This window comes from Schistocerca serialis, chromosome 9 (assembly GCF_023864345.2).
Source record: "Schistocerca serialis cubense isolate TAMUIC-IGC-003099 chromosome 9, iqSchSeri2.2, whole genome shotgun sequence".
In the NCBI taxonomy this organism is placed as follows: domain Eukaryota; kingdom Metazoa; phylum Arthropoda; class Insecta; order Orthoptera; family Acrididae; genus Schistocerca; species Schistocerca serialis.
This window is the reverse complement of record NC_064646.1, coordinates 444,245,826-444,270,146: the sequence shown is the minus strand read 5'-3', so window position 1 is coordinate 444,270,146 and position 24,321 is coordinate 444,245,826. Positions and strand designations below refer to the sequence as shown.

Genomic DNA, 24,321 nt, shown 5'->3' with positions numbered 1-24,321 from the left:
CGAATGAATTTTATTATGCAGAAATTATTTGGGCATTAGATATATCTTCTCTACTAAAGTTATTTGAATTAGCGCCACTATTGTGAACATATTCGAATCAGCTGGGCCGATAACTGTGTGTATTTGTTTTGGAGTGAAAGTTGTAATCGTGATAAGTAAATTTTAACATGAAAGCTTAATCCTGCATAACACTAAGTGCAATACTACTGAACCAGTCGTTTGTTTCTGGAATCTGGCAAATAATCTCGTGTCGCCAGCTTCTGCGGTATGACTGCCAATGTCGGAGTGCCGTTGAGTTGAAATAATGTTTGTGAGTGATATAAAAAAGGACTTTTACGGTGAATTAATTGGAAAGGTAATATTATCAGAGTGTGATGTAAACAGATTCATCATTAATCAAAGTAGTTTAATTCAGAAATGTTAAACTTCTTGCATGCAAAATTTTCATGTATTTTCATAAGATGAACTTGTTTCGTCTTGCAGAGAATTTTGTTGCTCGTCAACCATGACGTGGATGCCATATGTGCATGTAGGATTTTGCATTGCTTGTTAAGGGCCGACAGTGTTGTTTATACACTTGTCCCAATTGAAGGAATAAAAGATTTGGAAACGGCCTACAAAGAAAATTCTGATCAGGTAAAACTCGACTATTTAAGTATCCATGAAAGTTAAGTACACATCTTTCCCCTTTTTAATTGTGGGAGTTCATTACAGTACTTTGACACTTGCAGCTTACAGTAAGATCATTCTTGGGTTAACCACATAATAAATAATTCATAGTTTTGAAAACCTTGCTTACTAGTACTTGCCCGATGTACTGCCTGTGAAAGACATCAAGGCACAACTAATGTGAGGTACACACACTGTTTTCCTATTATTTTTAAATTACACAGATCAGTCAGTGAAGACCTAGATAATTGCATTATGTTTAGTTTTGTTTCCAAGCTGTTCTGTGGAGTGAAATGAATGAGTATGGAAACACATTATTTCTATCGCCTTATGAGAACTGTCAATTTTGAGTGTCTGTAATGTGTTAGTATTCCAGAACAAAATAATTTCGTAAGATGTTAATGAAAATACTAAAACTGTTAAGTGTTATCACAGTTTAAATTTATATTACAGCGGCATGTGGTATTACACAGTGCTATCCAATATTTGTTTACAATTGAAACTGGAGGTACTGACTTAGCTGCAATCACAAATGGTGGTTAGAGCACTTGTAGTTCTCTCTATCTTACCCATAGCCAGTGATGAAATTCTGTAGTATGATTAGCGTACATTACAATTTCAAAGACTATACATATGAATTCAGTGTTATTTAAACTACTGAAAGTGCCATTTAATAGAGTTTTACGCAAGTATTTTAATAGAGAACTTCCCTGACACATGATAAACATGGTCCACCATGTAGCCAGAACACAATTATGTGTTTGTCATTACCCAAACATGATTCTTGACAATTCTGTCCTCATTTTCCCTGAAATCACCATTGACATAATGTTATAGTCGCCATGTTGTTTACAGGTTCACTGTGTTTTTTATGGCATTTGTTACATGTTTCCTGTGTCACTGGGCAAAGCTGAATCCTAGTATTGAATATTCCTCTTTATCTGCAGAAATTCAGCATGTTCCTAATCTGTGGGCATTAGGTTATTGCTACTCTTTACATTAGTAGTCCAATTTTAGAAATCGTGCCCCACCTCACCACTTCAGATTATATTCATATGCGCAGCTTTAGTACTTTTCTTACACCATAGATCACTTTTACAAGGATATTAGATATAGCTTGGAGTTAAAGACATAATTCATATATACAGGCATATAATGAACTTCAGGCACCAGTTTGACAATGATGAGACAGGTTGTTGGCCATGGCTTTGTAGTAGAAAACATCCCAGCACTTGCCTACAGTAGTTTAAGTTAACCATGGAAAACTTAGATCAGGATGACTGGCTGAAGATTGGAAGCTACATCCTCGCAAATATAAGGCCAGTCTGTTTAAAACCAAGCTATCTGATTCAGTTTATCCCCAATGCCCATTACAGTTTTGCAAACATGTTATTTAATAATGCAAAAGGCTAGTGCTACACTATTCATTCATTTCTTACTCACAGTCACTGTACACACTACACACACTTATCAGCTGGTCACAAAGGGATGGTGTTTGGTTCCCATTTTGTGTACCGCAACTTCTCATTTGATATCTTGAAAAAGATCTAGTGAACATGCATATGTAATGAGTTAAGTTCTGAATTTAAAAAAAAAAAAAAAAAATATGATAAGGTTTTGGGGAAAAAAGTAATATTCCATTTGTGGGGATGGTGATTGACTTATTGTAAGGTATTAGTTTTTATTCTTGACATACTTTTTTATGATACAATCAGAACTAGGTTTGGCCTTCAAAGACCATCTTCAGATGCTAGGGGTGACACTGACAAGGTAGGAAAAGTTAGTCATGAACTGTCACCCATAGCCTCGGAAGATTGAAACAGGTTATGCTTGTACCATAGAAAACTGATTGTGTCAAAAATAAAAAAGTAGGCCCTAAGTGGATAAGGTGTTTGTTTTTCGCTTTACATACTTCTGTAGTAATATTTTTTGAAGAAGAAAAAAGTGTATGAAAGTTTTATTTGAAATGTAAATCTTCCATTGTTATTTCCATTATTATTTACTTGTTTCATTTTTTACCTAATCCCTACTCTTTTTTTTTTTTTTTTTAGTAGACATAATCCTTCACTGTTTAGAAAGTGTCACTTAATGGCTACTTTTTAGCTGATCTAACTGAGTGTTATTATTAATTCTGCCCAAACATTCTAAGTAGCAGAAAACTTTTCTATTATAGTTCATTAAAATCGATGGCACTTTGTATGCTAAAGTATTACTAGTTAAATCCAGTACTTGTTTTGGCAGAAATGTGGCAACACATTAAAAAATAACCAATAACAGTTAGTCAAAGTTATGACAGAAACATTACTTTGCTTTTGGTAACAATTTGATGTTCCATATCTAATATAGTGAAATCTAAATAACTTTGTTATCTCTTGGCAATCTATGATATTGTCAGTATAACAGAAAGTAATTATGCAGACATTTGTTTAACTGTCCTAGTGCTCCGTATATAGTGACTGCTAAGTCAGAACTGTGTTCTGTACCATAACACAATATATGTTAGCACCTCTTGGAATGGTTTAGCTGCATGAACTGAGGTGAAATGAATTGGCTCCAGGTACAGAGCTGTGAAAGTGTCTGCAGCATGTCATTTTTTTCCTGCGTGTTGGCAGAAGACTCTCCATCTGTGTCAGTACTAGGCGGAAACAAAGTACACAATGTGTATCTTACATCATCCAGGCTATTGAAGTAGTGTAATGTAACTATTCATTGAAAGACATCACTCCAAATTGATGAAAACTTCTGCATTCTGGTTACAAAATTTTGGCAGTCTTGACTTAAGGGGCACCTAAAGGCGAAGTACTACATATCGAGAACTAAACAATTTTTTGAATTACTGACAACATGTACTGTCATACAGGTAGCAATACAGAATTTGATAGAATAAAGTGTGCATGGATTGCCCATTAAAGCTTCTATTGCATTGTATTTTATACTACGTAATGGGCTTCTTGTGATTTTCCATGTCTGTCACATATCAATACCAAATGTGTAATGCTATCGGGAATGCTGGTATGCTCAAAAAGTATGTTGATTGAAAAATTTGAAAACAATAAAAAAATAAATCCAGACAGACGTGTATTGAGACAAGAACCGTTGTTGTATGCTAACTTTCCCATTTACTGTTGCTGTAGTCGACTTATTCTTAGCCTTGTTGAGTTAGTTGCTCATTGCTTTGCTCATTGAGAGAGATAGTCCACATTAATATGGTGAAGATTTAGTGACATTCATATGAGTTTTCTTTGTACTTGTTCATGGTTCTATCTGGCAAACACCTTTCTTTACAAGCATTTATTTGATGCTCTCACACAGACTACCTGTGATAAGTTGCACAGATGTTTGAAACTCCTGTGTCTCTTCCTTTAATCCGACTCTCACCATCAAACAGTACTCATGAATCTGTCTAATGATAGCTCTGCAGGTGACTCCTTTAATTCATGAGTTTCTATGGAACTGTTCTTATATATCTGAGTGTGGCATCTGCCTGCTCTGTAGCTAGATTTTTAGTCATTCCACCTTAAACCACCCCAGACATACATTCGTAGGGACTTGATAGTTGTGGCCGATTCCAGTAACTGATCAAACCAATTGTGTAGTCAAATATTGCAAGATATTACTGTGTAAGTGTGTTAAATTAAATATATTTCTGTTTAGGCTCTGCTGCCAATGTTCCCACCATGTGGGGATAGTTTCCAAGGTTTTTTACTTCTGATGATGCCTTCCCATTAAGAATCAGGAATAGTTTGCTTGGACCTCCTGAATCAAACTGAAAGTCTTGTATGATATTTTGGCTAAACTTAAGGAAAATTAAGCTAATTGGTGGCTGTAGTAGCACGTGTTGTAGATTGTGTACAGATTACTGTCACAAATTTGCGGTAGTAGTGTCTCTGACAGGAAATGTGCAAACTAGCACAATTGATATATTTATGATGTTTCTTTGTCTTACTGTGAGTGGAAGAAAGGTGGGTGCGGTGACAGATTGATATGTAGAGTAGTCCAAAGGAAATGGAAAAAAATGCTGATTGTGATGACAGACGATGTGTAGTGTGGCCTGAGTATAGGTTTGATTGGAATGTGACTGTTTATTTACAATAGTCACATTTAAAATGACCATTTCAAAAAAAATTGTGTGGTATTTACGGAATGTTCCAATTTCAGAGGTGTTGATTGAACTGCTTAGATTTTTCCAAATATTCTGTTTTGTGTAGCAGCATTCTGCCATATTTCATTATGCTTCCACGTATTTTCGTACACTCATTGTCATGGTGGTATTTATCGAATGCTATTTTCTCATTCGTTCTGCCATCTTTACTTGGAGGAAATCCTTAACTACTGGAATTGCAGTAAAGGGCACACAGTTTGGTACTTTTAAGGGGTGCCATTTGTTTATTCTTGTGGTTTTTCACATCACGGTTCACTGTACACTTTAATATGTTGCACAATATTAATTACGAATACCATTCTGCAGTTGTGGGCAGATGATGTTTTAATTACTTCCAGTGCACATATGCAACTGAGCAAGAGACTGGCCTGTGACTACACAATCATAAACAATGTTTGTAATGACGTTTCTTGACAATAGACCAGACCCACGACTGACATGACTTTTCATTGTGCCCCACTACCAGACTGTCAAATACTATTCTTACTTTTATTTTCCAACAGTTGATGAGAACCACCACCAAACTGCCCCTCTACTGTGACCCCCTGCTATCAAACAGATGCCTTTCAGCCAACCCAGCCACAGAAATTTTGTTTTATTATGTACTATATTGGGGCCTCCCTCAGGGAATCACACCTAGTGATACGTGGCTGGCGACCACGGGGCCCCGAGCTGAGTCGTGGCATTGCTTCCACTTACTTATGCCAGGCTCCTCACTTTTATCTTTGCTATCTGGCCACCCTCGGCCAGCTCTTGTTCTTTTCCGACCCTGATGCTATTAGGTTTCGAGGGCTAGGGGTCTTTCATTTTCCAACCTATACTTCTCATGCAGTGTCTGACCCAGAACGGGCGGCTGCAAAAGGTGTCTGTATCCCATGTTAGGGGCAGCCTCCAGAACTGCGGAAGGCAACAGCATACCACCGCAGATTATCTTCCCTGCATAATGCAGTCTCCATTTTATGCGCAAAAAATGGCTTCCTCTCATGTTAAATCAGTGTCGTATCTCGGGGGGGGGGGGGGGGGGGGGGGGAGGAACTTGAAAGGAGGCAGAAAATCAAAATGAGAATTGGTACCTGGAATGTCAGAACTCTGCTACAATCAGGAAAACTAGAAAATAAAAGAAAAATGGAAAAGAATCATATGGACCTCGTAGGAGTTGCTGAGGTAAGATGGAATGGACATGGAGAGTTGCTGTCAGATGAATATGTATTCTACTACTCAGGAGGAGAAGTAAAAGGAATTAATGGAGTAGGAATGATTGTGACAAAGGAATTGGCTAAATGTGTGGAATATGTAGACTATGCAAATGACCGGGTTATTGGTGTAAGGCTGAAAGGAGCACAAAAAGATTTACTGATTGTCCAGGTGTATATGCCAACTTCAGAACATGATGACCAAATTGTAGAGGAAACGTACGATGTAATAGAGAGAATAATGGACGAAAATAAAAAATGTTGCAAAATAGTAATGGGAGACTGGAACGCCATTGTGGGAGAAGGGAAAGAGGGAAACATAGTAGGCAGTCATGGTCTTGGAAAGGGAAATGACAGAGGTGAATGGTTAATTGACTTCTGCAGGGAAAGGCAGCTGATAGCGGCAAACACATGGTTCAAGAACCACAAGAGGAGGCTCTACACTTGGAAATCACCAGTGGATAAATACAGAAACCAAATCGATTTTATACTGGTAGAAGAAAGATACAGGAATGGAATCAAGAAGGTGCACACATTACCAGGTGCAGATATTAATTGTGACCACAACTTACTTATGGCAGAAATAGAAATAAGAATGAAAAAACTGAAGAAGACGACCATGGTGAAAAAGTGGGATTTAGAGAAGATAAGATCCAACAAAGAACAAATTACAGAAATGCTGTCTCGGGAGTTTGTAAACACATTACAAGACGAAGAAGCACCTGATAATGCCAACGAGTACTGGAATATGCAGAAAGAAGGAATCATTAAAGCAGGACAGCAAAATATAGGATATGTAAAAGGGGAAAAGGTCAAAAAAACCATGGGTCACACAAGAAATGATTTCCAAGATGGAGGAGAGAAGAAAATTGAAAAACAAGAACACTGAAGATGCAAGAAAGATATACCGAAGGTTAAATAATGAACTGCGAAGAGAAACAGAGCAGGCTAGGAAAAAATGGCTAAAAGAGGAATGTGATGAAATTGAAGAACTGGACAGGAAGGGAAGATACGATATACAAAAGCGTAAAGACTGTGACATGGGAACAAAACAGAGCAGGAAGTGCTACTATGGAAATTTTGAGTAAAGATGAAGAGGTAGTGTACAAAGATCATGACGATGTCCTCCAGAAATGGGAAGAATATATGAAAGACCTATATGACACAAATAGCAAACCAGAAACTCTCGAACTTGAATCACACAACAGTGTAAGTGATGACGAGAAAGGACCGACCATCATAATGGAAGAAGTAAAGTGTGCCATCGCTGCAATGAAAAATGGCAAAGCGCTAGGTACAGATACAATACCGGGAGAAATACTAAAATGCTTGAACCACCATGGAATAAGAGAAATATTGAGGTTATGTAATAAAATATATGACAGTGGTGAATGGCCTGAGGACTTTCTGACAACAGTAATGATTCCATTACCGAAAAAACAAGGAACCAAGAAATGCAGCGAGCACAGGACAATCAGTCTCATTTCACATGCAGCCAAAGTGATGTTAATGGGAAAAGAGAGTGGACTGGAAAACTCATTATATCTTAATCAAAAAGTTTCAGTTAAAGTGAGAGGAGAAAGTACAGACTGGATCAGACTAGGAAAAGGAGTAAGACAAGGATGCTGTTTATCACCAACTCTTTTCAACCTCTACTTGGAAAATATGATTAACCAATGCTCATTAGATGACAAAGGAGTAGGGTGTTTGAGATTTGCTGATGACATGGTCCTTCTAGCCACAGGGGGAAAAGAATTACAGGATTTGCTGGACACCATTGCAACTAATGGAAAAAATATGGAATGAAAATTAACACAAATAAAACAAAAGTATTGGCACTAGGAGGAAATAAGGAAATAAAAATTATGCTGAATGGAAAAATACTAGAACAGGTGCAAAATTTTAAGTATTTTGGAAGCAGGATAGACACCGACTGGAAATGCACCACAAAAATTAAAACAAGGATAGCAATGGCAAAAGAGGCGTTTTATAAGAAAAGGAGAATCTTCTGCAGCGGTCTGGACAGAGAACTCCGAAAGAGACTCATAAAATGTCTTGTATGGAGTGTTCTTCTATATGGCGGTGAAACGTGGACTATGAGGAAAAAAGACAGAGAAAGGCTGGAGGCTTTTGAGATCTGGACATGGCGTGGCGGAAGATGGAAAGAATAAGTTGGATGGACAGAGTAAAAAATGAAAAGGTACTGAGAAGAGTGGGAGAGAAATGACAGTTACTAGATGTAATAAAGAGAAGAAAAAGAAATTGGATTGGGCATATATTAAGAAAGAATGATGGACTGATAAAAACAGTTTTAGAAGGTTATGTAGAAGGGAAAAGGAAGCGAGGAAGGAAGAGATTCCAGATACTGGATGACATGATGGACTTTACAACATACAGCAGCCTTAAGAAGGAAGCAATGGTTCACTGAAAATGGAGAGGCAAAGGACCTGCTAATATAGCAGATAGCTGATGATGATGATGATGATGATGATGATATTGGGGCCATGCTCAGCCAATTGCAGCCTTCTGGTTTAAGTGACACTGTGATACCAGGCCATGTCACCCAGGTGTCACACTGGAACCTCCATATCATTCTGATGCCATATTGTCCCACCATACAAGCAGTAGGCTTTATGTGGTATTGCACAATCTCATGGCATCTTACATAACCATTATCTAACAAAAATGTTACAATCTTATCTAGTTAGTCATTACTACCCATTGGCAACTGCTCTCCCATGGTTCTTTTTTTGCGTAATTTTGAGCACACTGTATGGGGATTCTTATGATGTAGAGTAAATGTGTGCTTGGCATCAGCTGTACAAATTTATTTTTTATTTTCTTTTGGTTGTGGGACCATCTTCACAGCAAGAAAAAGGCTGTACGTTAAGTGCACATGCTAACGTAAAGTCTTTCTTCTTCCTGTGAAGATGGTTACTACTACCAAAATAATCATCTTGAGGTGTTGCAGTTCTTATTATTTCCACGCTTACTAAGAAAACTGGTTGAAAAATTTTGCCGTATGTAAGGCACCTTTGGAGTTTTGTTTTACCCAGATGTGTCTCAGCACCTTTTGTGCTATCTTCAGTGGGTTACTTTACTTCTTTTCTGTAAAATTGGTATGATATATTAACGTTTAGAGAAAACATTTGATACAAGATAGTTACTTTTGTGAATAAAGTGATTGTTGTCAAATATTATATATAGTTTGTTTACTGTTCACAGCTGAGATATGTATACTGGGCTGATGTGTTGTATGTTGTTTGTTACAGTATGTCTAATGTTTTGGTTTTATTGCTTATTTGGGTGAATGCATGCATTAGTTCACATGACACTGTTGAATGTTTATGTTGGTAGCTGTGAGTCTGCTATGCAATCTACAACTTGTCATCTGGAAACAGCAAAAAGTAATTTTTAATTTTTGTTTATTATGCATTTCTGAACAAAAATGAATATATATCGCGTTATTTTGTGTGTTACTTATGGCTTTGATGTTGTGGTGTCTGTATCCTTTCTTTTTGGTGTGGTAACATGCTGATTTCTACCACTTTTGTTGTTACATAGGCATTTTCTGCAATTTTTTTGAATTTGCACAGTGTTTTTGCCACCATTATGTGTTGTTGTGGTCGTGTAGCATTTATTGTTTCATGGCATGTTTGTCAGGGTGAGATGCACAGACTTGAAGTGTTATTGGCGTTTGGTTTCTTTTTTTGTTTGTGTGTGTGTGTGTGTTTTCAGGGTTGGAAGTGGGGGGGGGGGGGGGGAGATTGGAGGAGGGGGTTGTTGAATGGCTTCCAAAGTGAATGTTGTGCAGTATGGGGTAGAGGGAAATTCACTTCTGGGGGCTGATCATGTGAAGTTTTGGTATGAGTGTTAAACATATAGAACGTTCTTCAATTGTGCAAAGAAGGTTTCATTGCACAGTGATGTGTACTCATTTAGTACTTTCTTTCTTTGGGCTATTGATTTTTGGCTGTGACAGTTTTCTGCTTGTGAAACAACAAAATGGTAGAAATCAGCATCTTACCACACCACAGATGAAGGATACAATCACCATAACATCAAAGCCATAAGTAACATGCAAAATAACGCAAAACATACTCTTTTTCATTCAAAAGTGCATAATAAACAAAAAAATTATGTTTTGCTGTTTCCAGATGACAAGTTGTAGATTGTGTAGCAGATGTACAGCTGCCAACTTAAACATTCAATAGCGTCATGTAAGGTATGAAAATTAATGCATACATCCACCCCTTCTTCCTAATAAGCCATAAAACCAGAACATTAGACATATTGCAATAAACAACATACAGTGCATCACCCCAGTAACACACATCTCAACTGTGAACTGTAAACAATATTTGACAATACTCACTACATCCACAAATGTAAATATTTTGTACTAAATGTTTTCTCTAAATGTTAATATGTAATAACAATTTTACAGAAAGAAGTAAAATAACCCAGTAAAGATAGCACAAAAAGTGCTGAAACCTCTCTGGGTAAATCAAAACTCCAAAGGTGTCTTGAATAAGGCAGAATTCTGCTATCAGTTACTTAAACTGGTTGAAGATAAAGAATGAATTTGTACAGTTGATGCCAAATATGCAGTTCTTCAAATTTCTGGTAGCTGCAGTGAGTCACTCCATTAAAATCTTATGATTTGTATTAGTAGATGTATTTCCTATTTGTGTTACAGTACCCTACATGTAACTCTAATATATACCAGTCTCTTCTAATTTTCTCCAGGCATATTCTGAAGTTTTACCATATTTTGTGAGCAACAGTACAGAATTGTAATCAAAAGTTTTCTGGAATTCATAAAACATGGCATCAGTCTGAGCTCCATTATGGCATCCCTTCAGATGTCAGGAGTAAACAAAGAAGGTTGGCATTCACACAGACTCTTCTTTCAGAAACCATCTTGTTTCCTAGTGTAAGATTGTGTGGCCTTGAATAGCCATCATATGGTAGCATAAAATATGTCCCATATTTCTGCAATGGTGGATGTCAGTAAGATATGTCTGCAACCTTTCTTGTAGTTCGGAACAACCTACACGTCTTTCTAGTCTGTGTTGTTTCCATGCTCTACAGTAAATTGATGTTAGAAGAAGGGTCAGTTGCTCTGCAGTTCAATATAAAATACAATGAGGACTCCATGAGGCCCCGTAAGATAGTCAGTGTCTTCATGGAAAAATGTTTGTAGTTGCTTATGGAATCATAATTATATCCCGGCGCACACCTCCTTGTCCCAAGCAAACTGACGGGCGTGAGTATATTGCTTCAGGACTTCAAAAATGTGAAAATTGCATGGGGAGAGATGGGGATTGTATGGAGAATGTAAGGGCTTCCCAGCACAACTTCTGCAGTGTAGTCAAAACAATCTTGGAAGCCTGCAGGCAAGCAGTATCCTGCAACAGAATGATGTGGTCTGGGCATTTGGACTTGACAGCATGTTTCAATTTTTTCAGTGTATATGTATTGCTGTGTGTTAATTGTGATGCTGTGTTCCACAAATTCAATGAGCAGGAGGCTCTTGCACTCAAAGAAAAAGGTCATCAAGATTTTCTCCATAGTGATTTTGAATGCCCACATGACTCACTGCTCTCACACAGGGCACATCTAACAGACAAATGGCACAGCAGTGAATGGTCACGCTGTTCTTTCCTGATTCCCAGTAGAGGGCACTTCTACACATGCCTATGTGCGTGACCAATGTCATCACGATGCTTGTTATATAGTCTGTCTCATTTTCATTTGACTACCTCTTACAGGAAATGCACTTGGTATCTTCTTTAGAAAACTGCTTTCGCAGTACTGAATTTAATATCTTAGCCTTCATGTTCATCATTTTCTATTTTCATGCTGAAATTATCATTCAGTATCTGGATGGATCACTTTTTTTGATGGATTTTATGTACGACCAGACATTAGATGAGATCTTGTTCACATGTTCACATAATGCTGCTCACATTCGATCTAGTGATACTGGCTTTATTCAGTTTTTGTTTTTTCATTTGAGTATGCAGTGGCTCGTGGGGGAAACCTTGTTAATTTGTATGCTGAAAGCTAACAAGAAAGGTTCAACCTGCGAGGCTCCTCACGAGCAAGCCATCATGTTTCTGTAAAAGTTCTGTTGTGTTTGTACAAGAGTACTGGGCAGTTTTTCTGTAGTGTTCATTTTTCAGTGGCTTCCTGTGGGTCTATAATTAGAGTATATTTCCTACCATGTTTTTCCTAATGCGAGTACACTGCTGTTTCCTTTCTCTGTCCATATCAAGCTCTGTATCCAGTAACTTTGTGGTCAGCAAAAACTGTCCTCTATTTAAGAGTGCAATTCATTTTCAAGAACACTCCTCCTCAACTTAAACTCTGTCTCTCAAGAGAAATTTTATGCAGTATGGAAACTAATGGATGAAGACAAACAAGTGTTAAGTGATATAATAGAGGATTATTTAGAGTTGACTGTGTGTATAATTTATATCATTCTGTAAAATGACATCTCTGTGGCATTTGTTTGTGTTGTAACTGTGTCGTATGACAATAAGTGCGGATGACCGTAGGCTCATGGTATGAAGAAATATTAATTTCAATGGCGATGACTCTTTCTTTGAGACTAACATTGTTAGCAGCAGTAAACGAGACCATGTTATTAATATATCACAACAAATTTATAAAATGAAATGTGAATGATGGACATGTTTTAGTCCAGAAATTCCATTCTCTAAAGAAGAGAATATAGACTGTTTACTTCATTCTGAGAGAAGCCTTCATAATATGTAGTTCTCAACTCACGTAAAACTGTCATTGAGAATTGTTCTACAGACCAGTATTTACCTCAAATTACAGAAGTGCTTTATACCTTCCACCCAACATTGAGAATTAGGGTAAAAGTATGTACCAATTATTCGTACAAAGCAGTTCAGAACCTTCTTTATACCACATACCTTGCATTTGAATTGTTTACACAAGGGAAGATTTGTTACTGAACAGCATTTTACTAAATACATGAAGAACTCTTGTATGCATAGTGGTGCATGTATTTTGCAGCTGCTCGAAGCCATATGGAAAACTGTAAAGAGTGGGTTAAATGCTTTGTGTGCGTGTATCTTCAAAGAAGATATTAAACAAATGGAATGTTCCTGTATTTTATAACTGTATTAGTACACTTTGCAGGCTTTATCATCATCATCATCATCATCATCATCTCTCTCTCTCTCTCTCTCTCTCTCTCTCTCTCTCTCTCTCTCTCTCTCATGTTCACTGGTTTGTGAAAGTATGCTTGAAATCTCATGCATGTTACCTTTTTTGTTCTCTGTGATTGCAGGTAAAATGTGTTGTGCTCATAAATTGTGGTGGTAACATTGATATAGTTGAAGCATTACAACCTGAAGAAGATGTAAAGTTCTTCATACTTGACAGTCATCGACCATTTGATGTTTGCAATGTCTATAATAATACTCAGGTAGTTATTTACATTCAGGCTCGTTTTATACTACACTGATGTTACGCACTATATAGTTGCAGTTTATTTGTGATTTTTTTTTCCTCAGGTGTTTTTGGTGTCAAATGAAGAAGATGGAATTCCGGAATTTGATCAAATTTTTAGGGATGATGAGGTAAATTATATCATAACATATTTCCTATTTGTGTCAGTCCATACCAACTGGTCCAAGAAAAAAGTAATTGGTTGCTTGACCATCTCAGAAAAATTTTATATTTGCTGGGTGAATTCCCCAATGTTTATTAATCACAAAAATATATATATATTTTTTAAATTTATTGTGTATTATTTTGAAATGGCAGCCATATTTGTTCCTGGCTGCGTTTTTTTGTATTTGCAAACATCTACATTTTTTACAATTATTCAGTAGTGGATTGTCCTAAGCCTTTCAGATAAAATGCATTTAATTCAACACACCCTGGGCTACAAATTAACATCATTATCGCTTAGCTGAATGTATTCTTTAATATATTTTTAATAGTTCAAAGTTATTAGCCACAAATTAAAAAAACTCAATTTTTGAACAATAGTTTTCCAAAGAAAGATTAATTTCTCAGATTTAATATTTTTTCTGCTATTATACTGTATTGTACAGTTACTTTTTGTAGAATATCAATGGTGAGCAGCTTACATTTTAAAAAATACACTATTTTAAAAAATGGATTGTTTTTTAATTTTTCCATTTTGTGGCCTCCAATATCTTTGTTGGGGGACCAGATAAAAACCTGAAAATTTCTCAGTTGATAGACCTTTATGATATCAAACTTCAGTATAAATTTCAACTTTGGGATTCAATTGGAAGTTACGGAAAAAAGATTACAATACGAGTCAAAAATATGATTTTAACATCTGCGATATCTAGGCTTATGGAATAAAATATATCAGTTACAGTATATAATTTAGTCATGTCTATAATTACTTACTTTTTTATTGAAAATAAGCCTACTAATTACATTATATTGTTCTCTTGTTATTTGTTTTTAGTACATCACTGATTGAACATTTAAGAAATTTGTTTACTGAGTTTGGATGTTAGATTATAAGTTTGCCCACTCACAGCTGTAAATTCCATGGGAGACAGCTTCCTTAGTACATTTTTAAGTGGCATCCAAACTTGATCCTTCTCAATTTTTTTTAAAAGATGTCCTTGGTCCTGGAGGGTGATAAAATACATGTACATCTTGGTTTTGACAGTCAATATTATCAACTTCACCAATCCACCACTGTTCATTGGAAACACAAGCTACTATGTCTTTATTTTGAAGAACCAGTTGTACAAATTTTCCACACTGATGGAGTTCACTATCAGGCGAAGTAAGTTGTGTGAATGGGGTACAAAAAATGAAAAGATCGAGTGCCTTTAATCTTCTGATAAGTGTTGTACCTTCCCTTCAAGACACTGTCCTAGACTTCTTGTATTTCCTTACATTGTACAAAAATAAAGGTAATTCTTTTGATATGTTTTTTACAGACTTGAAACATTTCTTGAGGTGTTATGATATGATTGTCATCGGTCCGCTGCAGACTTGCTTTTGTGACAGCTCGCTTTGTTGTACCCCCGACACCATCACAAGCTTTCTTCCCATGGCATAAAGCGAAATAGTGCCATTCTACATCAAACCCAAGATCTTCTTTATGAGAGGAGATGTTAATAATTTTTTTTTATTTTTATATTGACTCGCTGCCCCATCCGAAAAGTAAATCAGTTTTTTTATGGAAGGGTGGTGCTGTTTAATGTAGTTTGTTAATTTTAGTTGAAAAATGTACACTGCTTTAGTGTTGTGTTCAAGGTAGTCACTTATGACACAAAAGCTGTGGCTCATTAGTTTATCTTCATCTTTATAATAGAATACAAATGTATGAACTGTGGCCTGGTTGTTTACCCAGTGGTGCCCTTGAACTTCGTCGTGAACAACAAAGGAATAATTTTCTGAAAAGTCAGCAGGAACTAAACATTCATCAGCTGCCAAGGCTTGTTTTTTGTTTTTCAAAAATTTACTCTGAGCTTTTGCAATAAAATGATGCATTTTCAGATTTTCAAGGTTAGCCACCAATACTTCAAAAACTCTTCTCATGATTTTATGACTGTCACCATTACAGTTCTATCTTGTGTCACCCATTGTTTGTATTTTATACTGTCAGGCATCAAATTGTCTTCTTCGGATTCTTCAAACATGTCAAGTAAGACTTGTTTGCCTGGACAATCTTCACATTTTCCCTTGATCACACAACTGTAACTGTCAATATTGCGTACCATAACTTCCAAAAGGTCTTTATAGGCAACTCTAAGTTTGCCCCATCTACCATCAACTTTACATTCTGATGATACGAACAAACACAAACATTATGGGTGCCAGATGCCCCTGCAACAATACACCATCTTGGTCTCAACTCGCAAAACATTGATCTTCCAACATTAATGTCAGGATTTTCATTTTTAAATTCAGTGAATAGTTCATTTAAATTAAACAATATTAACCTTTTTTGTCTTTGAATCTTAGAACCATTTTCTTTCACAGAAACACAGTCTTTTTTGCCAGACATCAAACGACTGTTATTGTCATTGTCATAATACTTAATAACTTTATTGATTATGTTTTCATCTACCAAATTAGATGTGCTTTTCTTTTGTAATCCTGGTAAAATTCCCTGTTCTTTTACTAATTGCATTGTTAACTTAACAAGATGTTCTGACACATTAAATTCATCACTAACTTTTGATCGACTCCAAGAATTCGGCAGTAAACTGATAATTTTAATTTTATCCTCTTTGTTTGAACTACTGCATTTAGTTTTTAGTTTTTCTATCAAATCATCATATTCAGTTGATGAAGTTTTAGAACTTCCATCTGTTTTAGTACAAATTGTATTTTGAAATGAAACTTCCAAGTTCTTTTTGGCTGTAGCTGCAAATTTTTCAATTTTTGTATTCAAGGCACTTGTTCTTTTATCTTGACTTAGTTTTCTAATTTTACTAGCAGGCGATATACCCAGGATTTCACAAGCTGTATCTACTTTTTTAATGGTTGCTGATAAATCACAAAATTCTGTAACTGGGGTTTCTCTATCCTTTCTCTTGTGAATTACAAATATCTTAGAATAACATGTTGGACACAATGATTTTCCTGGTATGAGATTGACAAAATGGATTTAATTTTTAGAATAGTGATCATATGTTATTTCTCGCAGACCTTTTGTTATAGGTTTCTTATGTTTCTCAAAAGGGTCCATGAAAGACTGACCGAAAAGGTGATGAAATTTTTTAAGTATTTGATTTCATGGTACTTGCATGTTGATTTGACCTCTGGGCTGACTCGTAAGTAAAACAACGATTAAGGTAATGTCTTTAGGATACACTCCATACACATTTTTATGACATACTTCGTTAATAATAACACCAACAGAACACCTGAGACACCATTTTTCAACTGCACACTTAAGAACTTCTAGCTAAATAAGTGTGAGTAAGACAATTGTTGGTGTAAGGGGGGAAGACAACAATCATACTTGTATAGGCTTGCAGATGCAATTGTTAGCCTTCTGAAACAATTACCACAGCATTGTTTCAACAAATAATCGTTAGCTAGTGTAATGTGGTGTGTTACATTATGCAATTGGTATACTTTATTTGATTAGCCTACCAGATATCGCAGATGTTAAAAAACGTATTTTTGACTCATGTTTGTAATCATTTTTCCATAACTTCCAATTGAATCTCAGACTTGAAATTTATAGTGATCTGAGGCCTGACATGAAGTCGGCGTTCCAAAACATCCCAAAGGTGTTCTATAGGATTCAGGTCATGACTCTGTGCAGGCCAGTCCATTACTGGGATGTTGTTGTCGTGTAACCACTTCGCCACAGGCTGTGCATTATGAACAGGTGCTTGATCGTGTTGAAAGGTGCAATCCCCATCCCTGAATTGCTCTTCAACAGTGTGAAGCAAGAAGGTGCATAAAACATCAATGTAGGCCTATGCTGTGATAGTGCCATACAAAACAGCAAGGGGTGCAACCCCCCTCCATGAAAAACACAACCACACCATAAGACCACCACCTCAAAATTTTACTGATGACACTGCACATGCTGGCAGATGACATTTACCGAGCATTCGCCATACCCACACCCTGCCATCAGACCGCCACATTGTGTACCGTGATTTGTCACTCCACATAAGATTTTCTGCTGTTCAGTCGTCCAATGTTAACACTCCTCACACCAAGCGAGGTGTCGTTTGGTGGGATTTGTGACTTATGAACAGCTGCTTGACCATGAAATCCAAGTTTTCTGACCTCCTGCCTAACTGTCATAGTACTTGCAGTGGATCCTGATACAGTTTGGAATTCCTGTGTAATGGTGTGGATAGATGTCTGCCTGTTACACATTAGGACCCTCTTCAACTGTCAGCGGTCTCTGTTAGTCAACAGATGAGGCCGGCCTGTACGCTTTTGTGCTGCAAGTGTCCCTTCACATTTCCACTTCATTATCACATCGGAAATAGTGGATGTAGGGATGTCTAGGAGTGTGGAAATCTTGCATACAGACGTATGACACAAGTGATGTTCAAAAATTGAGGTTTTTTTTTTTTTTTTTTAGCTTGTGGCTAATAACTTTGAACTATTAAAAATATATTAAAGAATACATTCAGCTAAGTGATAATGATGTTAATTTGTAGCCCAGGGTGTGTTGAACTAAACACATTTTATCTGAAAGGCGTAGGACAATCCACTACTGAATAGTTGTAACAAAAGTGGATGCTTGCAAATACGAAAAAACGCATGCAGCCTGGAACAGATATGGCCACCATTTCAAAATTATAAACAATAAATTTTTTAAAAATATTTTGTGGCTACTAAACATTGGGGAATTCACCCAGCAAATATAAAATTTTTCTGAGATGGTCAAGCAACTAGTGCTGGACCACTTGGTATGGATGAACCATTCTGCTTGTCACAGTAACATAGCATTAGGTATATCTTTTAATAAGAAATAGTGCAATTACATTCATTTTTGTAATTTGATTTAACATATCTCTTCTGCATCTCATTATACAGGGTGTTACTAAAAGGTACAGCCAAACTTTCAGAAAACATTCCTAGAAAAGATGTTATGTGGACATGTGTCCAGAAACGCTTAATTTCTATGTTAGAGCTCATTTTAGTTTCGCCCACCTACGCTCAATGGAGCACGTTTTCATGATTTCATACGGGATACTCTACGTGTGCTGCTAGAACATGTGCCTTTACAAGTACAACACAACGTGTGGTTCATGCGCGATGGAGCTCCTGCACATTTCAGTCGAAGTGTTCGTACGCTTCTCAACAACAGATTCGGTGACCGATGGATTGGTAGAGGCGGACCAATTCCATGGCCTCCATGCTCTTCTGACCTCAACCCTCTTGACTTTCATTTATGGGGGCATTTGAAAGCTCTTGTCAACGCAACCCCGGTACCAAATGTAGAGACTCTTCTTGCTCGTATTGTGGACGGCTGTGATACAATACGCCATTCTCTAGGGCTGCATCAGTGCATCAGGGATTCCATGCGACGGAGGTTGGATGCATGTATCCTCGCTAACGGAGGGCATTTTAAACATTTCCTGTAAGAAAGTGTTTGAAGTCACGCTGGTACGTTCTGTTGCTGTGTGTTTCCATTCCATGATTAATGTGATTTGAAGAGAAGTAATAAAATGAGCTCTAACATGGAAAGTAAGTGTTTTCGGACACGTGTCCACGTAACATATTTTCTTCCTTTGTGTATGAGGAATGTTCCCTGAAAGTTTAGCCGTACCTTTTTGTAACACCCTGTATACACAAGATAAGTAGGCTATACATGTCTTAGGGTAAATAATTCTTGAAGAGTGAATTATTAAAAGAAATTACATTTGATCATGTGCAAACTGTTGTCCAGCCAACTTGATTTGGGCTTAACATTTACCTATTTCATTTACAAGGAGCTTTACAGTGATTGGTAAAGGTTCATTTGTATCAAGGCTAGCTTAGTTACTTTTTGTTCTACTCATCTCTCCATTTTGCCCAGAAGGGTTTAGCATGTGCCAGTTTGACAGTCTTGAAATGACTACCATTGAAGTTCATCGAATGTCGCCATTTCACTTTTGTATCAGTTATACAAACCTGTTGAGATCCAAGCAGCATCTCTCTCACAAGGGGACTGTGCCTACTTGTCATCATAGATTTCATCCACATTTATGCTACATGCACCGCTCCATGAGAAATGAAAGCGACAGGAGTTGTGGCTGCAGATGGCCAAGTGTTTAGGAGGGGAAAATAACATTTTTGGCATGGGTTGAGAGAGTAATGAGCATAACTTGCAGGCAACAGTTGCTGCAGTAAAAAGAGTACAGAACGGTAATCTTGAGGGCCTTGGGTTTGATTCCTTCTGTGGGATGTTTTTTGTTTGTTTATTTTTTTATATTCGATGTTTATGTTACTTCTCTCAAATAAACTGAAATAATGCTGTGTATGACATTTGAGACTCGAAATTCAAGGGGAGAGAAAAGTTTTAGGCCGCACCTCCAAATCGAAACAAAGTTGGTCCATTGTAATATGAGACACAATTTAGGTCGAATGAATGACGATACAGCTAGAGTAGTTTGGTTCAAGTCGTAAGCTTAGCAGTTAAGCTTTACCAGGTACCCATTGCTATGCGTCAGGCGCTCCATCCGTATTTATACGGGTACCCTTCCTTTTTCACGTGCTTCATCTGGTTTGAATTGATTGCTTATTTTTCTTTGATCTCATAAGTGCCGTTCTCTTTGTTATAGGTGTTTACGTCACTCTAAGCTGAAAATGCATTACTGTGCTGTGTCATGCATTGTTTGTCGCATTCTGATAATGTGTGTTTACGACCTGTCACCGCTCGCAGCATGGCTTGCTTTTGTGCGCGCTACCGCCGCTTACAATTAAAAAACAAAAGAGATGAATCATCTCATTAGCGAAACAATGGCAAGAGACTGCTATTTGTTGTTACTTACACTGCTGCTTTCTTTGATAATGATCAACAAGAACCAAATAATAGACTGTGTATGATAGAAGATGTTCTGAATGAGAATTTAGCGAAAATTTTTCTCCATTTGATAATCTTTTTCAGACGCCTCTTTAGTACATTACATTCTGCACAGAAATTAGAGTCATCTTAGATTTAAAAATCTAGTCAATTGCCGTCCTTCACTTCTGACTGTACCACTATTAGGCATAAGAATAATACGAATATAAACATGACATGATATGTATATTCTTCCTCGTTTGCTGTTGTCTCACTCTAGTTCCGTAGTTTATTAGGCAGACAGGATTTAAATGAGATAGCAGCAAACACGAAACAATACATGGTAAAATGTTTATATTCATATTCTTCTTATGGTGAAGAGAATACTGCATGTGATTCACAATACATAAAAGTTCCTATTAGCAACCATCTCTTCTCACAGGTATGAAAAAATTCAGAACGTAGAGTTGGCCATATTGACAAACATCCCAAACAGTCTTGTCAGTCGGATTTTGGTAGTACATTGAAATGCTGCCACATTCGAAGATGAACAATACGGAATTTGTATTTACTTCATTGGATAATGTATGAAAATGCAGTGGTCGAAACTCGGGGCGGAGAAAAAAGCTCATCTTCCACCTTTTTTTAAATTCATTTACTGACGCAGAGGTTCTGGCGCCAGTATTTATCTTTGTGCCTGCAAAGCATGCCTGTGTAGCGCTACATACACTCCTGGAAATGGAAAAAAGAACACATTGACACCGGTGTGTCAGACCCACCATACTTGCTCCGGACACTGCGAGAGGGCTGTACAAGCAATGATCACACGCACGGCACAGCGGACACACCAGGAACCGCGGTGTTGGCCGTCGAATGGCGCTAGCTGCGCAGCATTTGTGCACCGCCGCCGTCAGTGTCAGCCAGTTTGCCGTGGCATACGGAGCTCCATCGCAGTCTTTAACACTGGTAGCATGCCGCGACAGCGTGGACGTGAACCGTATGTGCAGTTGACGGACTCTGAGCGAGGGCGTATAGTGGGCATGCGGGAGGCCGGGTGGACGTACCACCGAATTGCTCAACACGTGGGGCGTGAGGTCTCCACAGTACATCGATGTTGTCGCCAGTGGTCGGCGGAAGGTGCACGTGCCCGTCGACCTGGGACCGGACCGCAGCGACGCACGGATGCACGCCAAGACCGTAGGATCCTACGCAGTGCCGTAGGGGACCGCACCGCCACTTCCCAGCAAATTAGGGACACTGTTGCTCCTGGGGTATCGGCGAGGACCATTCGCAACCGTCTCCATGAAGCTGGGCTACGGTCCCGCACACCGTTAGGCCGTCTTCCGCTCACGCCCCAACATCGTGCAGCCCACCTCCAGTGGTGTCGCGACAGGCGTGAATGGAGGGACGAATGGTGACGTGTCGTCTTCAGCGATGAGAGTCGCTTCTGCCTTGGTGCCAATGATGGTCGTATGCGTGTTTGGCGCCGTGCAGGTGAGCGCCACAATCAGGACTGCATACGACCGAGGGACACAGGGCCAACACCCGGCATCATGGTGTGGGGAGCGATCTCCTACACTGGCCGTACACCACTGGTGATCGTCGAGGGGACACTGAATAGTGCACCGTACATCCAAACCGTCATCGAACCCATCGTTCTACCATTCCTAGACCGGCAAGGGAACTTGCTGTTCCAACAGGACAATGCACGTCCGCATGTATCCCGTGCCACCCAACGTGCTCTAGAAGGTGTAAGTCAACTACCCTGGCCAGCATGATCTCCGGATCTGTCCCCCATTGAGCATGTTTGGGACTGGATGAAGCGTCGTCTCACGCGGTCTGCACGTCCAGCACGAACGCTGGTCCAACTGAGGCGCCAGGTGGAAATGGCATGGCAAGTCGTTCCACAGGACTACATCCAGCATCTCTACGATCGTCTCCATGGGAGAATAGCAGCCTGCATTGCTGCGAAAGGTGGATATACACTGTACTAGTGCCGACATTGTGCATGCTCTGTTGCCTGTGTCTATGGGCCTGTGGTTCTGTCAGTGTGATCATGTGATGTATCTGACCCCAGGAATGTGTCAATAAAGTTTCCCCTTCCTGGGACAATGAATTCACGGTGTTCTTATTTCAATTTCCAGGAGTGTATATTCGACGGCAGAACTTAGTTGTGGTGGCACCTACTAACATTTTTCAGAAATTCCGCTTACTTTGCACTCGATTCTAAGCCGCAGGCAGTTTTTTGGATTACAAAAACCGGAAAAAAAGTGCGGCTTAGATTCGAGTAAATACAGTATGTGTCAGTAGTCAATCAGAATCTGAAAAACTTCCTACAACCGTATTTTAAAAAATGAACTTACATGGTGGAGCCTGATGTGTAGGAGAACAAATTTCTTCTGTTAATTGACTCATGGAGATGGCGAACAAATCCATAAAAGGATTTTCTGAAATGAAGGATTGGCATCATGCTGTATAAGAGTGATACTTGTAACATTGATGCCAACAGACAACTGTGTTAAGATCCTTCATCTCTGCTAGCCTCCAGAATGAACTGAGAATGGTCTCTGATATCAGATGACAGGTGTAATTGGTGTCAGTGTGAGCAATGATATATGACTGACTGCAACAGATACTCGCAATTCATCCTGTGATGTTTGATCACACAAATTGTATCAAAATTATTGATTTACACAAGTCCAATCCACTTCCTTTCTCAGTAATTCTGAAACATATAAATTCATTGTTGCAATTAAAGATGTAACATTTTCAGCTGTTACACTTGATTTTTAAAACACCCAGCACAGTTTAAAAGCTGTACTTAAACTTTTTGTCAGATAAAAGTGTGGTTTGGTGACACAGTGGTAAAGTACTATTATGCAGATCCAAATATCTTGAGTTCTATTTCTGGTCATCATTTCTTGCACCTCTGGCTATGTCTGTTAATGTGAAACACTAAATTGTACTGTGATTTGGAATTCACATTAAACTGCAGAACTCCCTGTAACTGACTGGGTACATCAGCTCAGAATGTTGCTGGAAAGCAGTGGCATACCATCTCCAGCAGAACTGTGCCTGGTAAAACACTGTGGTGTTCAAACTAACCTTTTGATGGATGACAACTTAACCTCTTTTTTTTAAAAAAAAACTGCACAGAGCCTGAGAAAGCAGGTGAAAAAGATGTAAATCATTTACATAATTGGTGATGCACAGTGTAATACTAATGAAGTAGATTTGGAATGTTCTCCGTTGTCCTATATCTTCAGTTGAAAATGAAATACTTATTTTGTATGCTAAGCTTTAAATTTGAAAAAAAAAAGGATGAAAATTTTGGAGTTTCATATTCAAGTCTGTGGAGAAACTGAAAAAAGTTATGTGTTTATGTTCTTGAATAGTTTGGGCTATAATATACTGAATGTGTATTCTGCATTGTTTGGTTCCATCGTGTTGTTTTAGTAGGTTTTTAAATGTATTATGCATAAATAGTGTTAACAGCTGTGTGTATCTGAATTTGGTTCCCCAAGCAGCCTTCCCCACTAAGTAACTGCATTGTGGCTGAGAAATAAAACCTAGTTGCCACCCTTCAGTCTCTTGCGCAAGAAATTTTACTGCATACTCATTCTTAGCCTTTCAGTCACAAGTTGTTTCACCATAAAGAACTTTTAAATTATGGTGAATGTCAGTTAAAGTTAGATTTTCAGCCAGTGCAATTTATTTAACTATACCAGTACTGATAACAGAGTGTTTTGTGCCCAAGCCACTACTTTCCCTTCATGGTACTATTTCAT

At 38.0% G+C, this 24,321-nt stretch overlaps 1 protein-coding gene across 1 annotated transcript in view; it reads left to right on the top strand.

Moving 5' to 3' along the window:
• The first annotated feature begins 58 nt into the window (after window positions 1–58).
• LOC126418993 (cell division control protein 45 homolog) overlaps window positions 59–24,321 on the top strand; it is a 143,832-nt gene continuing 119,569 nt past the window's right edge. The window contains exons 1-4 of the mRNA XM_050086039.1: window positions 59–355; window positions 484–636; window positions 13,352–13,489; window positions 13,578–13,643. Coding sequence (XP_049941996.1) covers window positions 305–355; window positions 484–636; window positions 13,352–13,489; window positions 13,578–13,643 — 408 coding nt within the window. The 5' untranslated portion in view covers window positions 59–304. The remainder of the gene's footprint in view (window positions 356–483; window positions 637–13,351; window positions 13,490–13,577; window positions 13,644–24,321) is intronic.